Source organism: Erpetoichthys calabaricus, chromosome 13 (assembly GCF_900747795.2).
Source record: "Erpetoichthys calabaricus chromosome 13, fErpCal1.3, whole genome shotgun sequence".
NCBI lineage: Eukaryota > Metazoa > Chordata > Cladistia > Polypteriformes > Polypteridae > Erpetoichthys > Erpetoichthys calabaricus.
Window position 1 is genome coordinate 101,550,981 of NC_041406.2, and position 16,020 is coordinate 101,567,000.

Genomic DNA, 16,020 nt, shown 5'->3' on the forward strand with positions numbered 1-16,020 from the left:
TTACAAACTGCATTTTGTGTTTACTTGTGTTATATTTGACTAATGGTTAAATGTGTTTGATGATCAGAAACATTTTGTGTGACAAACATGCAAAAGAATAAGAAATCAGGAAGGGGGCAAATAGTTTTTCACACCACTGTATATCTTAACCTTTGAAAGGAAAAGAAACTAACAAACAGATAACTGCAAATAGAGATTAATAAAGAGACTAATAAAACATTTTTATTCTTGTTTATATTTTTGTAAAGGCTAAAAGCAAGTTGAAAACTTCATAATGCTTAACGCCAAAAGCAAAGATAACAGCAAAGAATAGAAACACTCTTTTTTCCTTGAAAGAGAGAAGGAACCCTCCTGGCATCTCTCTTCTTATTCATAATGATTCTAAAAATATCAGACAATAAAGTATAATTACTATGCAAGTACATAAGGAATAAAGGAACACAAAAAAAGCAGAAAAGTAGAAAACACAGAAAAGGAATAACATAGCCCTGCCGCCTATCTGAATCTAATTATGTAGATAGTGACACCCCTGTCGCCTATGTTCTTATATAGGCGAGTGCAAGAATCACTAAAATACCACAAAAGTAAAAATGTTTACAAATACAGCTCTGATCTTTTCCTCCAGCCAATGAGACCTTGCTCCGTAACACACTATGACTCTGGTTTGAGACGGCCTTAAATTTAAGCCCCACTCTCGGGCCAATGATAGGTCTACATAGTCTTGAGACCACCATGTTACAGTGCCCTGTAGTTGACACTAATATCACTATAATACTGAACATTTTATAATCCTAAAAGAGATTGTTTTCCCAGGAGTGTGTGTTTAACTGTGCCTCTTTGAGTGCTGTTGCACTTTGCCATATACCAACCCTCCTTTCCTAGGCATTCTATCAAAAGATGCATTTGCAGTTTACATCTGCATTTAAAGCTTAAGTAAGAATAAGAACTGCAAATTACCTTATATATTCAGACTTAAAAAGTATAGAAATCTTGGTACATAAAGTGAAAGTGTGCAATCTAAATGAATGCTCCAAAGACAAAAACTGGATCACACAGAGTTTTGACTAGCACTGAAAGTCTTAACACCAAATTTGCAAAAAATACAATAGATAGATCAGTACTAAAAATTACAAGGAGAGTTTAATTCCAATATATATATATGCATATATATCCAATATATATGCAGTGCCTTATGTAAATGCAGATTAACATTCACGTCCACTGGAACAGATTAACATGCTTTTAATCCACCGAGTTTCAGGAAATAGAAATGGGAGTGAAGAATAAATTAGGTAAGCTTATTTATATTTTCTATTAAAAAAATGAAGGAATGTATGTAACTACTTTGTTTATTAAGAAGCCAGAGAGTGGTTACATGTTTGTTGCACATGTAACCAAGAATCTCACTTTGACAACACTAACATTACAACTGTTTTAAAAATATGTCCGAAAACTATTCTAACCATCACCCTTACAAAAATTGTATCACCCATGACTTGATGATTAATCCAATGTTGCGGAGAAAGCAGTGATTTGAAGCAGATCCTTTCACACATTAGCAATATGGCTTGAGTACTGTAGCTCAGAAGATTTAGAAGTTACACAAGCAAATCAATCCCCTTATCAAAACAAAAGCAAATGCATTTTGAAGACCAAAGCATAAATCGTGGTACAGTATAATTGATATTTAACTACGGAAGTTGTGCACTGATAAGTTTAGAAGAGATGACATTCTACATGTGATGCATCAACAAACAATGATGTGATAAGAAATGGTCTTTCTAAAACAAGTTACAGGGGACAGTTAAAATAGAACTTTATTATAGTACTTACTTCTTTCAGAATGCCATGCTTTTGTATGAAGATTCTTCTTTTGACGGTGGTCATCATTCCTGTGACCTTTAGCAGTTCCAAAGCCATGGTTGGAATCTGTTTGACCACCACCAGAATTCCTGTGACAATCTGCATCTGTTCGACCACTGTCCACATGCCAGCGATTATGATCAGTGTCCATTCTACCATTGTCTGTATTTTGGTGACCATGGCCAAAATCAATCTGAGCACTTTTGAAATTTCTGTGACCATGATCAGAATCCATTTGACTAATGTCAGCAGTATGTTGACCGTGGTCTGTCTCTCTTTGACCATGGCGGTCAAAATTTCTAGTATAGTGGTCTGAAACCCTGCTATCCCGGCCAGAGTCCCTGCTGCTGCGATTTCGTCCAGAGTCCCTGCTGCTGCGATATCGGTCAGAGTCCCTGCTGCTGCGATATCGGTCAGAGTCCCTGCTGCTGCGATATCGGTCAGAGTCTCTGCTGCTGCGATATCGGTCAGAGTCCCTGCTGCTGCGATAACGGCCAGAGTCCCTGCTGCTGCGATAACGGCCAGAGTCCCTGCTGTCATGATCAGAATCCCTACTATAACTGTCAGAATCCCTGCGATATTGGCCAGAACGCCTGCGATATCGGCCAGAACGCCTGCTCTCACTTGAGGAGCTTCTGTATGTTCTTGATGATACGCTGGAAGAATCTGACCATGATGTACTTTCTCTGGAATATTCAGACATACCTAAAAGACAGACAAAAGACATTTTATTCATAAAGAAAAACAGTAACAGCTACCAAAATTATGTGCTATATATCAATACGCATCTGAAAACTTGTCAAGAAAGATGTTAGAATGAGTCAGTGGTGCCATGCTTGTGCAATAAACATGATGGTGAAATCAACACGCATCTCATTAAAAACAATGTAATGCACAATTGTACAGACTAATTAAGTGAAATAAATTAAATTTAAAATATGCTTGTAATGTAATTTAACTTTTTTCTTTGTACACTAAGGTAGAAGTACACCATTGAGGGTTTGTAGTACATTCTTTACTTTAGGTATCTGTCTGCTAACATCAAAAAGTAGTTACTTTAGGCACACCAATTAACATTTTATTTACTGGTAATGTAAGAAGTTCAAATATACGAGATTAATTGAGATCATTATACAAAAAACTGCAACTTTTAATTTAAACCTGCTTCACATATAATGTTTAGTATGAAAACAAAGGTAATTAATACGAGAAGTGGTTCAATGTGGTTTAATCATACATGTTAGTAAACAGTATAAAAATACCCAAAGTAAGCCACATTACAACTACTACTCCCTAGGATCAGACAAAAATATAAACAAACCTAACTTGGAAAAAACAGCCAAACTTACAAATAAGTAAGAACAACGACATGGCACTATTAAACCTAATATTGTTTGCAATGGGTTATGGATTTCTCCAATAATAAGCAAGATAAACTAAAAATTGTAGACTAATCAATTTGCTTCCAGATCAGGTACTTTTGAATCACAATATACCACTCATTGTGTATACCACCTCAGTAAATTTAAATGTTGGTAACAATACTAATTTCAAAAATTAAATCAAACAAGCTGTTATCTTGTGGAAGTGTTTTTTTTTTTTAACATACTGAATCAGTTTCTGTAACTTTTGGTTTTATTTTCATTGTTGCTGTTTAAGACATATGTGCATAACCTGAGGCATCTAAGTGCCTCTAACTGAGGCAAGCCTTTTGCTTTATAAGATGTCATGCAAAACAGTGGCAGAGGAGGAACATCTTGTTCTTACAATAAGTATGTGGTACAATGATGTAAACACAACATTCAGAACAGCATTTACCTCAGAATAATTTTCTTAATGGCCTATTCCTCCAAGAGAGGAATGTAGTTTTCAGAAGTAGTCTTTAAAGTAAACATTTTGCAACAACATATGCTCATTTATATCAGATTGTTCTTTCTAATGTACAAACATAATCAGCTGCGTCTTGGAACCTTTGCTTCTTTCAAATGCAAAGCAAGTTGACCTGCCCTTTACAGTTTATCCATTACAAGCCCAACAATATCAAGTTCCAGTAAAATTTGATAGTGGAAGTTTTAAATGCATTTTTCTCAGTCATAGTCTCCACCAAAATAACTGCTTCAGAGAGTGAATTCCTCTGTGATAGAACAAGACACTTCTTTAACTTACCTTCAAGTAATGGTATAGCACTGGATACCTCAACTACTTTGGCGGAGATTCTTGAGAGCTTCTTCTGACTTTGATGTATTTTTTATTTAAATGCATGTGTTCTATCAACACAGGAGGAGTGGCAGGTGCTCACACAGGAGGAGTGACAGGTGCTCTAATGTCACTGAATATGGTCACACTTGATGGTACCGATTACTAAAAACACAGGGGCTGTAGTAAGTCTACATCTATGCATGTAAATCCATTTAAAACTGTTCATCTTGAAACATGCTCTACCTGGTCTTTTTCTTTGTTTATACTGATAAATATTCTTGAATTTGTGCTTCACCTATATAAGGGCATGAGCTCACACATAATGGAAGCACAACATATATCACTGAATATTTTGTTCAGTGTAACAGAAGAACATAAAATAAAACACAATAAAAAAATAATTAACAGGTATGCACATTCGAGAATGATTCCTCAATAATAATGGCCTACCATTGTATGTAGTTACTAAACAAGGCTACCAAAATAGTGAGTTAATAGACTATAGGATTAATACTTAGCTATCAAAGCACTTCTCCACAGATGACATAAAATTGCATTTAGACTAATGTGTAATACTACTAGGTTAAACACACACAAATATAAAAAGGGAGAGAATCATGAGACTCAGCATTGGAAAAAATGTGATGACCAGAAAACACATTTCTGAAGCAGTCTGTGGTCAAAACTGCAGTGCACTGCTGCCCAGGAGACTCACATTTTACATTTTTTGTCAACTAGTAATTTTTCATGTAAAACAAATGTATTAAATGTACATACATACTGTATAGGTGGCACAGTAGTAGCGCTGCTGCCTCGCAGTAAGGAGACCTGGGTTCGCTTCCCGGGTCCTCCTTGCGTGGAGTTTGCATGTTCTCCCAGTGTCTGCGTGGGTTATCTCTGGGTGCTCTGGTTTCCTCCCATAGTCCAAAGACATGAAGGTTAGGTACATCGGTGATTCTAAATTGTCCCTAGTGTGTGCTTGGAGTGTGGGTGTTTGCCCTGCGGTGGGCTAGCGCCCTGCCCAGGGTTTGTTCCTGCCTTGCGCCCTGTGCTGGCTGGGATTGGCTCCAGCAGACCCCCGTGACCCTGTGTTAGGATATAGCAGGTTGGACACTGACTGACTGACATACTGTACATAAAAATAAGTTTTTCAAAAATTTGTGTTGAGGTGCAAACTTGTCTAGATGGTTGGGGAATTTGGGGGTGCTGGTGTCCAGAGGCTTCCCAGTGGTTCTTGAAGTTATGACTTTAAGTGCTTAGGTCTGATGTGAACAACCCAAATGAAGACCTGCAGAAGGATAATCTATCAGATTTGGTGCGGATTTTGCTTGAAAATGCTTGCACCCAGTTATCCCGATTATCCTTTTCTGAAGCCTGCTACAGTCACAAACGTAGGTAAATTGTTGCAACGTAGCTAAAAGTGAAGGGGGATGAAAAACAGAGCTGAGTGATTTTAAAAAATGGGAATGTCATTTACAAGCAAACAGAATACTGTGTAGAAAAGTAGCTTTTATGTAAGGCGGTATTATTGTGCAGTCAATAGCAGTGGGTGTATGTGTTGATGTTGTCTTGTTGACCATCTGTGTAGAGTTTGCATGTTCTCCAAGTTAGCACGGGGTACCCTTCCACATTCCCAAAGACATCCAGGGTACTTTAACTGATGATTCCAAACTGTTGTGAGTGGGAGTGTGTGTGTGTGCGCGCATGTGAGTGGGAACAAAATAACTTATTTGTCTAAATGCTGAGAACAATCATATCAAGCTACAGGAAGTCACACCCCTGGAGGTACAGTACAAGAGTGCTACAGAAGGAGACAGGCAATGGGATGAAGAGTATAAAGATGCCAGACATCTTTTTTTTTTTTTAAATAATAACAAAACCTCACAAAAATAGGTTGTTTTCTCCTGAAAACTTTAAGGACACACTGTTAAATACTAAATTCTTATTGAGATTTCTGAGTCAGATTTCATAAAAACAGCAGCGTTTATTTTGGAGTAACAGCATTAATATACTCACAATATCGACGAAACTCCCAGTAATTTGTTTTCAAAAATTTCTGATACCAGTCAAGATTCACCGTGCACAATTCATTAGTAGTTGTAGTTGGGGGTCCTTTTTCTTCTGGGGTTTCACAAGATGCTATGGCAGCATCTGCACCTGTAGAACAGTCTTCTTCTGCTAAGATAGAAAAATAAGTTTAAACAAATAATAATCTTAAATGTATACTAAGTAGAAAATACTGCAACAGAATTGTTAAAACAACTTCAAAATCTGCTTGCCCAGTTTTTTAAGGGACATAAAGAGTGTGATAAATACTTCCTGAAGCACACACCTAGATGCTACTTTTGTCATAATCAAGAAGTAGGCAAACAACAAAAGGCCTCAAAACTGTTTCAAATATGGAAGGCAAATACAAGGGTATCAGATAAACAAAAATACAGATAATGAGCTACATTTTTTTTTACATTTTTACATGTGTGGTGAAAAAACTGTTTTCCCATTTGATTAATTGCTCTATGCAACTTTTTCACACAGAGTGTCACCAGATGTTTAATCAACATCTAAGATTAGAAAAAAATCACTTTAAGTACAAGTAACACAAAATGTTGAAATTAATTTACTTATTAATGAAAGTCAGGAAATGCCATATTAGTAGCAATAACTACTATTCAATATCAATTTGCAAGAATATTTCAATGGAGTTTAGGCCTGTATATTGTCCACTTCAAACTATACATTTATTTTCCTTCAAAAATTCTGGTATGGATCTGAAGAATGGATGGAATTACATTGTGCATACATGTCACAGATCATCTGTTAAGCATAGGGCAATTACAGGGTTAAACCAGTAACCTTTCATCTTGAATCTTAAGTCTGGCAAGACCAGCAATAATAGCCACAACTGGTGAAATGTTGTACAGGGGCAGTGGTAACACTGCCTCTTTCATTTATTCACTTCAGTCTCTTCAGCACCCATAGCATTTGATAATATAAAGAAATACAAAAAACATCCTACTAACCTTTACGTTGAGTTTTCAATTTGAAGACCTCAGTCAGCAACATATTTAACAAAGGCTGGTCCTTGTCTAGAACAAACAGAACAAAAAGAAGATACAGACACACACTATAAACTAAGACAAAACGTTAAATATTTTACACAAACATAAAAGAAAAAAAAAAGTAGAGCATTAAAATTTATATTGATTGGCAGATGAGGCAACCTTTATTTCTGGCGTGTTTATCAATGACTTCAGTGAAGTGGGAATTATTATGATCATGACTGCTGTATTCTGCATGGATTTTTCTCATGCCTTCCAAAGACATGTACAGTAGGCCAGGTTGACTAAGATACTCTAAGCTGGCAGTATAATGTTATTGTGTGTGGAAGCCTGCTTCAGTGAGTCCTGATAAAGACTGCCAACCCAATAAGAGTTGATTCATGCCCTATGGCTAATGAACAAAACTGTGCTAAATTTTTGCTGACACTTAAGCAGAACAACTTCTACAATTCACTGATGTGAAAGTGTTTAGATTGCTCATGGTATTTTTTTAATGACAGATTCTCATTTCAAACTTTAATATAATAAAGGAATTACTACAAGACCAATAAAGTTAAGAGGAAGAAACTATTATGCTATTTATTAATGGACACTGGCATATATAGTCAGTTTCGCAAGAGTTTCCATTAGTTTTAAAAGCATTTTCCACCAGTAGAAAGCCTGGACTCTCAATTGATATTAGTGAAGTGCCCAAAGTGATGTTATATTCCTCTTGTGGACAGCTAGCACTTCACAGCAGGAAAAATGAAGTACCATATAGTAATTTTATTTTTCAGTGTCCCTTGTATATTATTGACTATGCATCAATATAGGCGTGTGCGATATACATCGTTTACGATTATATCTTAATTGCTGTTTTAACGATGTGCGAGATTAAATTATCGAGTATGTAACTCGCTTTGCAAAAAAAAGAAACACAGAGTTCATTCACTAATGCAACAGTATAGACCACTGCGCGTGCGCAAAGAGAGTTGCGTAGGCGTGCACGTCCAGCAAGCCGCAAGTTAACGTCGCTCCCTGCCTCAAAATGAGTGAACAAACAGCACCAGATGATAAAACAGCCTCGTCATCTACGTCGTCAGAGTTAATTGCCACACGTGGTTCATTCTCACTCGCATGGCAGTGGTTTGGTTTTGAAAAGACTGATGTTGCTCAAAAGACGGCAGTCTGCAAACTATGTGGTAAATCGGTTGCCGTTAAAGACAGCTCGACAACTAACTTGTTACACCATTTGCGAACTAACCACCGCACAGAATACAAAGAATACGAAAAGCTTAAGGAGTCAACTGTCCAGCACAAGTCTAAAGTAACCAAGGTACAAGCATAAAAACACACTCAGCAAACTTTAGCGGACTCATTCTGCAAAAAATGCCTTACGACAAGAAAAGCAACAGATGGCATGACATAACAAATGCTGTCGCCAATTACATCACAAAAGATATGGTGCCAATTCAAGTGGTTGAGAGAGATGGTTTTAAACAACTTTTGAATACTTTAGACCCAAGGTACACACTGCCTGGCCGAAAATATTTCAGTCAAACAGCTCTGCCTAAGTTGTATGATTCATGTCACCAAACTCTGACACATAAACTGAAAAAGGTTTCATATTTTGCCACAACGGATTTATGGTCAAGCTGAACATCCGAGCCATACCGCTCCCTGACGGTGCATTTCATTGACGAAAACTGGCAACTGCAAAGCTTCTGTTTGCAAACATCCTACTTCCCACAAGATCACACTGGTGACATCATTGCACAATGTCTGAAAGATGTGCTGGCATCATGGTCACTGTGAGAAGACCGCATGGTTTGCATGACAACACAAAGCGGGGCTAACGTTGTCAGTGCAGTACGGATTAACAACTGGAAGAGTTTTGGGCATAGGCTTCATATTGCGATTGGTGAGTAATTTGGGGTTCCTCTACAAAATGCAGTTTAGGTTAAATTGATCTTATTTATTACTAGCAAAATACCCGCGCTTCGCAGCAGAGAAGTAGTGTGTTAAAGAGGTTATGTAAACATATATATACATATATCTACATATATGGGCGGCACGGTGGCGCAGTGGTAGCGCTGCTGCCTCACAGTTAGGAGACCCCGGTTCGCTTCCCTGGTCCTCCCTGCGTGGAGTTTGCATGTTCTCCCCGTGTCTGCGTGGGTTTCCTCCGGGCGCTCCAGTTTCCTCCCACAGTCCAAAGACATGCAGGTTAGGTGGATTGGTGATTCTAAATTGGCCCTAGTGTGTGCTTGGTGTGTGGGTGTGTTTGTGTGTGTCCTGCGGTGGGTTGGCTCCCTGCCCAGGATTGGTTCCATCCCTTGTGCCCTGTGTTGGCTCCAGCAGACCCCCGTGACCCTGTGTATGTATGTATATATACACACACACATATATATATACACACACACACATATATATATACACACACACACACATATATATACACACACACACACACACACACACACACACACACACACACACACACACACATATATATATATATATATATATACACATATACAGTGGAACCTCTAGATACGAGTTTAATTCGTTCCAGCACTGAGCTCATATAGCGAATTTCTCGTATCTAGAACAAACTTCCCCATTGAAAATAATGGAAATCCAGTTAATCCGTTCCGCACCCCAAATATATCAACATAAAAATCAATTTTCCTAACAAATAACAGTGATAAATTATATATACTGTAGTCTACCTTTAATAAATAACACTGGTAAATAATATAACTGATTATTAAAAGAATCAAAACAGGTGTCCAAAGTGCAGTAGAGCATTCAATAAATCTTTAAATAAATAATCCTTAAAACAGTTGTGAAGTGGAAGTTTAAAATACACAAGAATAACAATCCTTTAACACGAGGTTAAAACGTCAACAGGAAGCAGTCTTTAAAAAAACAGATGACAATCCCCAGTGCTTCTTCTCTGTTAGCGTCTCACCTGCTTCTCCCATGCGGGCTCTGCAACAGGCGAGACACTCTTAATGCAGCTGACCTTCTCTACACCGTACTGCTTCAGCTGTTTGGCTCGCCTGTTCAGCTCACTGTTCAGCTACACGCGAGCCTGCACTCACTCGCTCTCCCGCACCGACTTCCTACTGCTGCCGATTCCTGCTGCTTCCTGTCTCCTCCTGCAACCTCCATTCTCTCTCCTCTCTTTTCTTTTACTTCTTCTCCCCCTTAACCAGCTCGCGCTTCTCTATATATGCGGGGAGGACATGGCAGCTGCAGCCCATCAGCCACAGGAACAATCATGGATGTGGGCAGTTTACCACCTGTGCACTTAGGTGAGAAACGCAGACACCGCAGATCGCCCTGCGGCTCGCTACAGCTACCACGCCCCCTCGCTAAGCCGCAAGCTATATCCACAGCCTGGCTTATGGCTCGTTACGCGAGCCAATGCTCGTATTTAGATCTGAATTTTTCGCTCATACTTTCCTCGTATACAGAGGTGATCGTATCTCGAGGTTCCACTGTGTATGTATGTATGTATATATATATATATATATATATATATATATATATATATATATATATATATATAGTGAGTGTGTACGCCTGATGAGCCCAGAATGAGGGCGAAACACGTGTTGCGTACTCTTTGCATTTATTTGACAGTAAACTATTTCAACCATTCTATGATCTGCTCCTCACAAACTGAGGGCACCGTGGTGGATGTTAGCAGATTGCTGGCCAACCACAAGCGTTACCTGGTAGGTAACTACCCATACAATCAGATTGTGACACAGACTACGAATGCCATGAATGTAATTACCCCGATCTACATGCTGTCAAATAAACGAACCACACGCCGTGGCGCAACGTTAGGGGCATCGCCTCTGGCGCTGACGTCCGAGGTTCGATTCCCGAGAGGGAGTGCAGTGGAGTGTGTACGCCTGATGAGCCCAGAATGAGGGCGAAAGGGCGAAACACGTGTCGCGTACTCTTTGCATTTATTTGACAGTAAACTATTTCAAACACACACATATATATATATACACACACACATTATATATATATATATATATATATATATATATATATATATATATATATATATATATATATATACATATAGTGCGTCCTTTCTTCTGATGGCGTTGCGATGTTCCTGTACATCAAAATAGCACATAAACCCACCAACAATCTGCACATGGTCCTGTTTAATGCTAAAAACAAGAAATCGACAGCCGACACACGAAACGCAGTGAATTGTATTCCATGCAATTCTTGCTCAGCTGTATACATAGGACAAACATCAAAAAAAATCTCAACACGTGTACAGGAACATCGCAACGCCGTCACAAGAAAGGACGCACTATCTTTGATATATGCACATACTAAATCGACAGGACACACATTCAACTGGGACAACGTAAAAGTAAAATTTAAGGCCAGTACAAAAAGCGCCAGAGAGTTGGCCGAGTCTTGGCTATCAGATGAAAACGCCATCAACAGACACTTGGACATAAACCCAGCATATGCCAACTTAAGAAGGACATATGCACTTTAATTAAACGATACCCCCCCCCCCCCCCCCCTTGATCATACTGACTTAGTCACCGCCACCCACCCCCATACCCATACTGAATGTGTTGCTATATATTGCCTTTGATTCTTGTAAGTCTAAGCATTATCCTCTGATGAAGACCCCTGATAGGGGTTGAAAGCTCAGGAATAAAACTATTTGCAGTTGGAGATCCACGAAGGGAGAAAAAACGGATCACGTATCATAAAATAGTTTTGTTCCTGAGCTTTCAACCCCTATCAGGGGTCTTCATCAGAGGATAATGCTTAGACTTACAAGAATCAAAGGCAATATATAGCAACACATTCAGTATGGGGGGGGGGAATGGGGGGGTGGGTGGCGGTGACTAAGTCAGTATGATCAATTTGGGGGGTTGTATAGTTTAATCATTGTTTATATGTCCTTCTTAAGTTGGCATATGCAGGGTTTATGTCCAAGTGTCTGTTGATGGCGTTTTCATCTGATAGCCAAGACTCGGCCAACTCTCTGGCGCTTTTTGTACTGGCCTTAAATTTTACTTTTACGTTGTCCCAGTTGAATGTGTGTCCTGTCGATTTAGTATGTGCATATATCAAGGATAGTGCGTCCTTTCTTCTGACGGCGTTGCGATGTTCCTGTACACGTGTTGAGATTTTTTTTGACGTTTGTCCTATGTATACAGCTGAGCAAGAATTGCATGGAATACTATAAACTGCGTTTCGTGTTTCGGCTGTCGATTTCTTGTTTATATATACATATATATCCAAATCCCCGCGCTTCACAGCAGCGAAGTACTGCTTTCAAATTTTTATTAAGAAGAAAAGAAAACCTTTTTAAATTGAGGGAAAATATACCAATAACAACTTGTTAAGGATCTGTTTTTTTGTGAAGCTACCTTTACACAGCCTCTCCGCTGTTTTATAAACGAATGCCATATAAGGCCGTCCTTTCTCCTTGCTTAGCGGTTCTGTATTCTTTTATTGTTCGTTTATTACGATTGTAATAGTTATTGTGTAGGTATTTGAGACTCACTTTTCTGTTCAGGTACCCATTTCCTTTAAGTAGTCCTCGGATTCTCTGCTATTTTTTGTTCGTTGATTACGATTATAGTTATTCATTGATTCCCTTCTTTAGCTGAGTGCCTGCTCATATAAGGCACTCTGCTGTTTTTTTGTGAAGCAGCCTTTACACAGCTTTTCCGCTGTTTTATAAACGAACGCCATATAAGGTCTTCCTTTTTCGTTGCTTCGCCAACGGAAGCAGCCTTTTTATTTAATCCACGGGTTCTCCGCTGTTTTTTTGTTCGTTTATTACGATTGTTATAGTTCTGTTTGTATACCACGTTGTCAGTTCAGCACTCCAGTTGTAATATGATCAAGCCGTGCAAGCTTACTGTTGAGAATGCAACGTATAGTTGTACAGGAGAAAAGCAATCTTGCCTCAAAGTTCAGTCAGTTCACATGAGCCGCTCTCGTGTAATGTTGCGATGTCCACGGCTTAATTTAATGTTAGCTAAGACCCGGCACTTAAAAGTTTCTTGCTACAGCAATTTTAACTCCATTACAAAGTGATCCAAAGTCTCATTAATATACCTCGTGTCTTCACATTAAACTTGTATGTCGCGAATATGGTATTGCAAACGGTAGCGGGAGCGTTTCTATAAACTTAATTTAAACTTAACGGTTTACACCGTGCTTTGTTTCCTCAGTAGCTGCACTTATGAATATGCTTGTATGCGTCACTCGCTCGCTTCTTATTGTTTCACTGCCTTCTCAATTGTGTAATGAATGTTTTCTTCAGCGCTCTTTGGGGCTCTTCCTTGTTTTGTACGTACTTTGTTCACAGTCAGTTCACGTGATTACGTGGGTGGTGTGATGACGCGATACGCAAGTCCGCCTCCCACGACCATCGAGTTGCACTCTATTACAGTATATGGACAAAAAAGAGGTTCCAGTTATGACAATTACGCGTACAATTTCGAAATGAAACCTGCCTAACTTTTGTAAGTAAGCTGTAAGGAATGAGCCTGCCAAATTTCAGCCTTCCACCTACACGGGAAGTTGGAGAATTAGTGATGAGTGAGTCAGTCAATCAGTGAGTGAGTCAGTGAGGGCTTTGCCTTTAATTAGTATAGACAAGCAAAATACCCGCGCTTCGCAGCGGATAAGTAGTGTGTTAAAGAGGTTATGTAAACATATATATACAGTACATATCTACATATACATATATATATACATACATATACATATATATATACATATACAAATTTACACATCTACATATATATATATATATATATATATATATATATATATGTACATATATATACATATGCACACATTATATATATATATATATATATATATATATATATATATATATATATATATATATATATATATATAAATATAGACATACATATGTACATACATACATTGACATATATATATAGTAAAATACCCGCGCTTCGCAGCGGAGAAGTAGTGTGTTAAAGAGGTTATGTAAACATATATATACATATATATATATATATATATATATATATATATATATATATATACACATATCTACATATACATATATATATATACACATACATATATACATATATATATATATATATATATATATATATACATATATATATATATATATATATATATATATATATATACATATATATATATATATATATATATATACATATACACATATATACATACATATATACATATACATACATATATACATATACATATATATATATTATATATCCATCCATCCATTTTCCAACCCGCTGAATCCGAACACAGGGTCACGGGGGTCTGCTGGAGCCAATCCCAGCCAACACAGGGCACAAGGCAGGAAACAATCCTGGACAGGATGCCAACCCACAGCAGGACATATATATATATATATATATATATATATATATATATATATATATATATATATATGTATACACACAGTGATCCCTCGCTATATCGCGCTTCGCGGCTTCACTCTATCGCGGATTTTATATGTAAGCACATTTAAATATATATCGCGGATTTTACGCTGCTTCGCGGATTTCTGCGGACAATAGGTCTTTTAATTTCTGGTACATGCTTCCTCAGTTGGTTTGCCCAGTTGATTTCATACAAGGGACGCTATTGGCAGATGGCTGAGAAGCTACACAACTTACTTTTCTTTCTCTCTCTCTTGCGCTGACTATCTGTGATCCTGACGTAGGGGGTGTGAGCAGGGGGGCTGTTCGCACACCTAGACGATACGGACGCTCGTCTAAAAATGCTGAAAGATTATCTTCACGTTGCTACCTTCTGTGTGCAGCTTTTAAGTATGCTGCACGGTGCTTCGCATACTTAAAAGCTCAAAGGGCACGTATTGATTTTTGACTTTGTTTCTCTCTCTCTCTCCCTGCTCCTGACGGAGGGGGTGTGAGATGCAGCCTTCAACAGCTTTGTACCGGCGGTGCTTCGCATACTTAAGAGCCAAACAGCCCTATTGATTTGTTTGATTTACTCTCTGTTTCCTTTGAAGAGGAAGAAATGTTTGCATTCTTTTAATTGTGAGACAGAACTGTCATCTCTGTCTTGTCATGGAGCACAGTTTAAACTTTTGAAAAAGAGGCAAATGTTTGTTTGCAGTGTTTGAATAACGTTCCTGTCTCTCTACAACCTCCTGTGTTTCTGCGCAAATCTGTGACCCAAGCATGACAATATAAAAATAACCATATGGTTTCTACTTCGCGGATTTTCTTATTTCGCGGGGGGCTCTGGAACGCAACCCCCGCGATGGAGGAGGGATTACTGTATAAATACATATATATATATATATATATATATACACATATACATATATATACATACATACATATATATACATATATATATATATATATACACAGTATATACATATACACATCCACATATATATACATATATATATATATATATATACACATATCAACATATATATACATATACACACATACATAAACACACACATATACATCCATCCATCCTCTTCATATATACATATATACATACATACATAGTGCGTTGTAACACGGGCTGTGATTGTTACATGGGAGGGAGACGACAAATCACAGCTTCCCGCTTTCTAATCGGGCCTGTGATTGGTGCTTTGACGGATGCCCAGATCCCACAGTATCTCCCCTTAGGAGTGGTGTTAGGCAAGTGTAATTGAATAGCGGTGCTGCAAGTTTAGCTTTACACCTGTTTTTAAGGCTTATTGACTGAAAGGGGCTTTCATGAAAAAACTTAGGGCTTTGCTACAGGATACACCCTCCACAAGTTAAGGAAGTAAAAATAAAGGTATATATTTCTGTTTTATTTAAACCTTTTAAGTTTGTATGCG

The 16,020-nt window shown here is 38.0% G+C and overlaps 1 protein-coding gene across 9 annotated transcripts in view; it reads right to left on the reverse strand.

The window, feature by feature from the left end:
- The window catches only part of LOC114663544 (uncharacterized), a 314,220-nt gene that overhangs the window by 14,366 nt on the left and 283,834 nt on the right, over positions 1-16,020 (reverse strand). For 3 of the 9 annotated variants that reach the window (XM_051935942.1, XM_028817356.2, XM_028817354.2), the window contains 3 exons: positions 7,083-7,148; positions 6,079-6,240; positions 1,834-2,568 (listed from right to left, as the gene is read on the reverse strand). The exons of 1 other annotated variant lie outside the window; for it this stretch is intronic. In XM_051935942.1, the coding sequence (XP_051791902.1) occupies positions 1,834-2,568; positions 6,079-6,240; positions 7,083-7,148 (963 nt within the window). The remainder of the gene's footprint in view (positions 1-1,833; positions 2,569-6,078; positions 6,241-7,082; positions 7,149-16,020) is intronic. 5 more of the 9 variants (XM_051935945.1, XM_051935941.1, XM_051935943.1 and 2 more) reach the window with 4 other exon arrangements.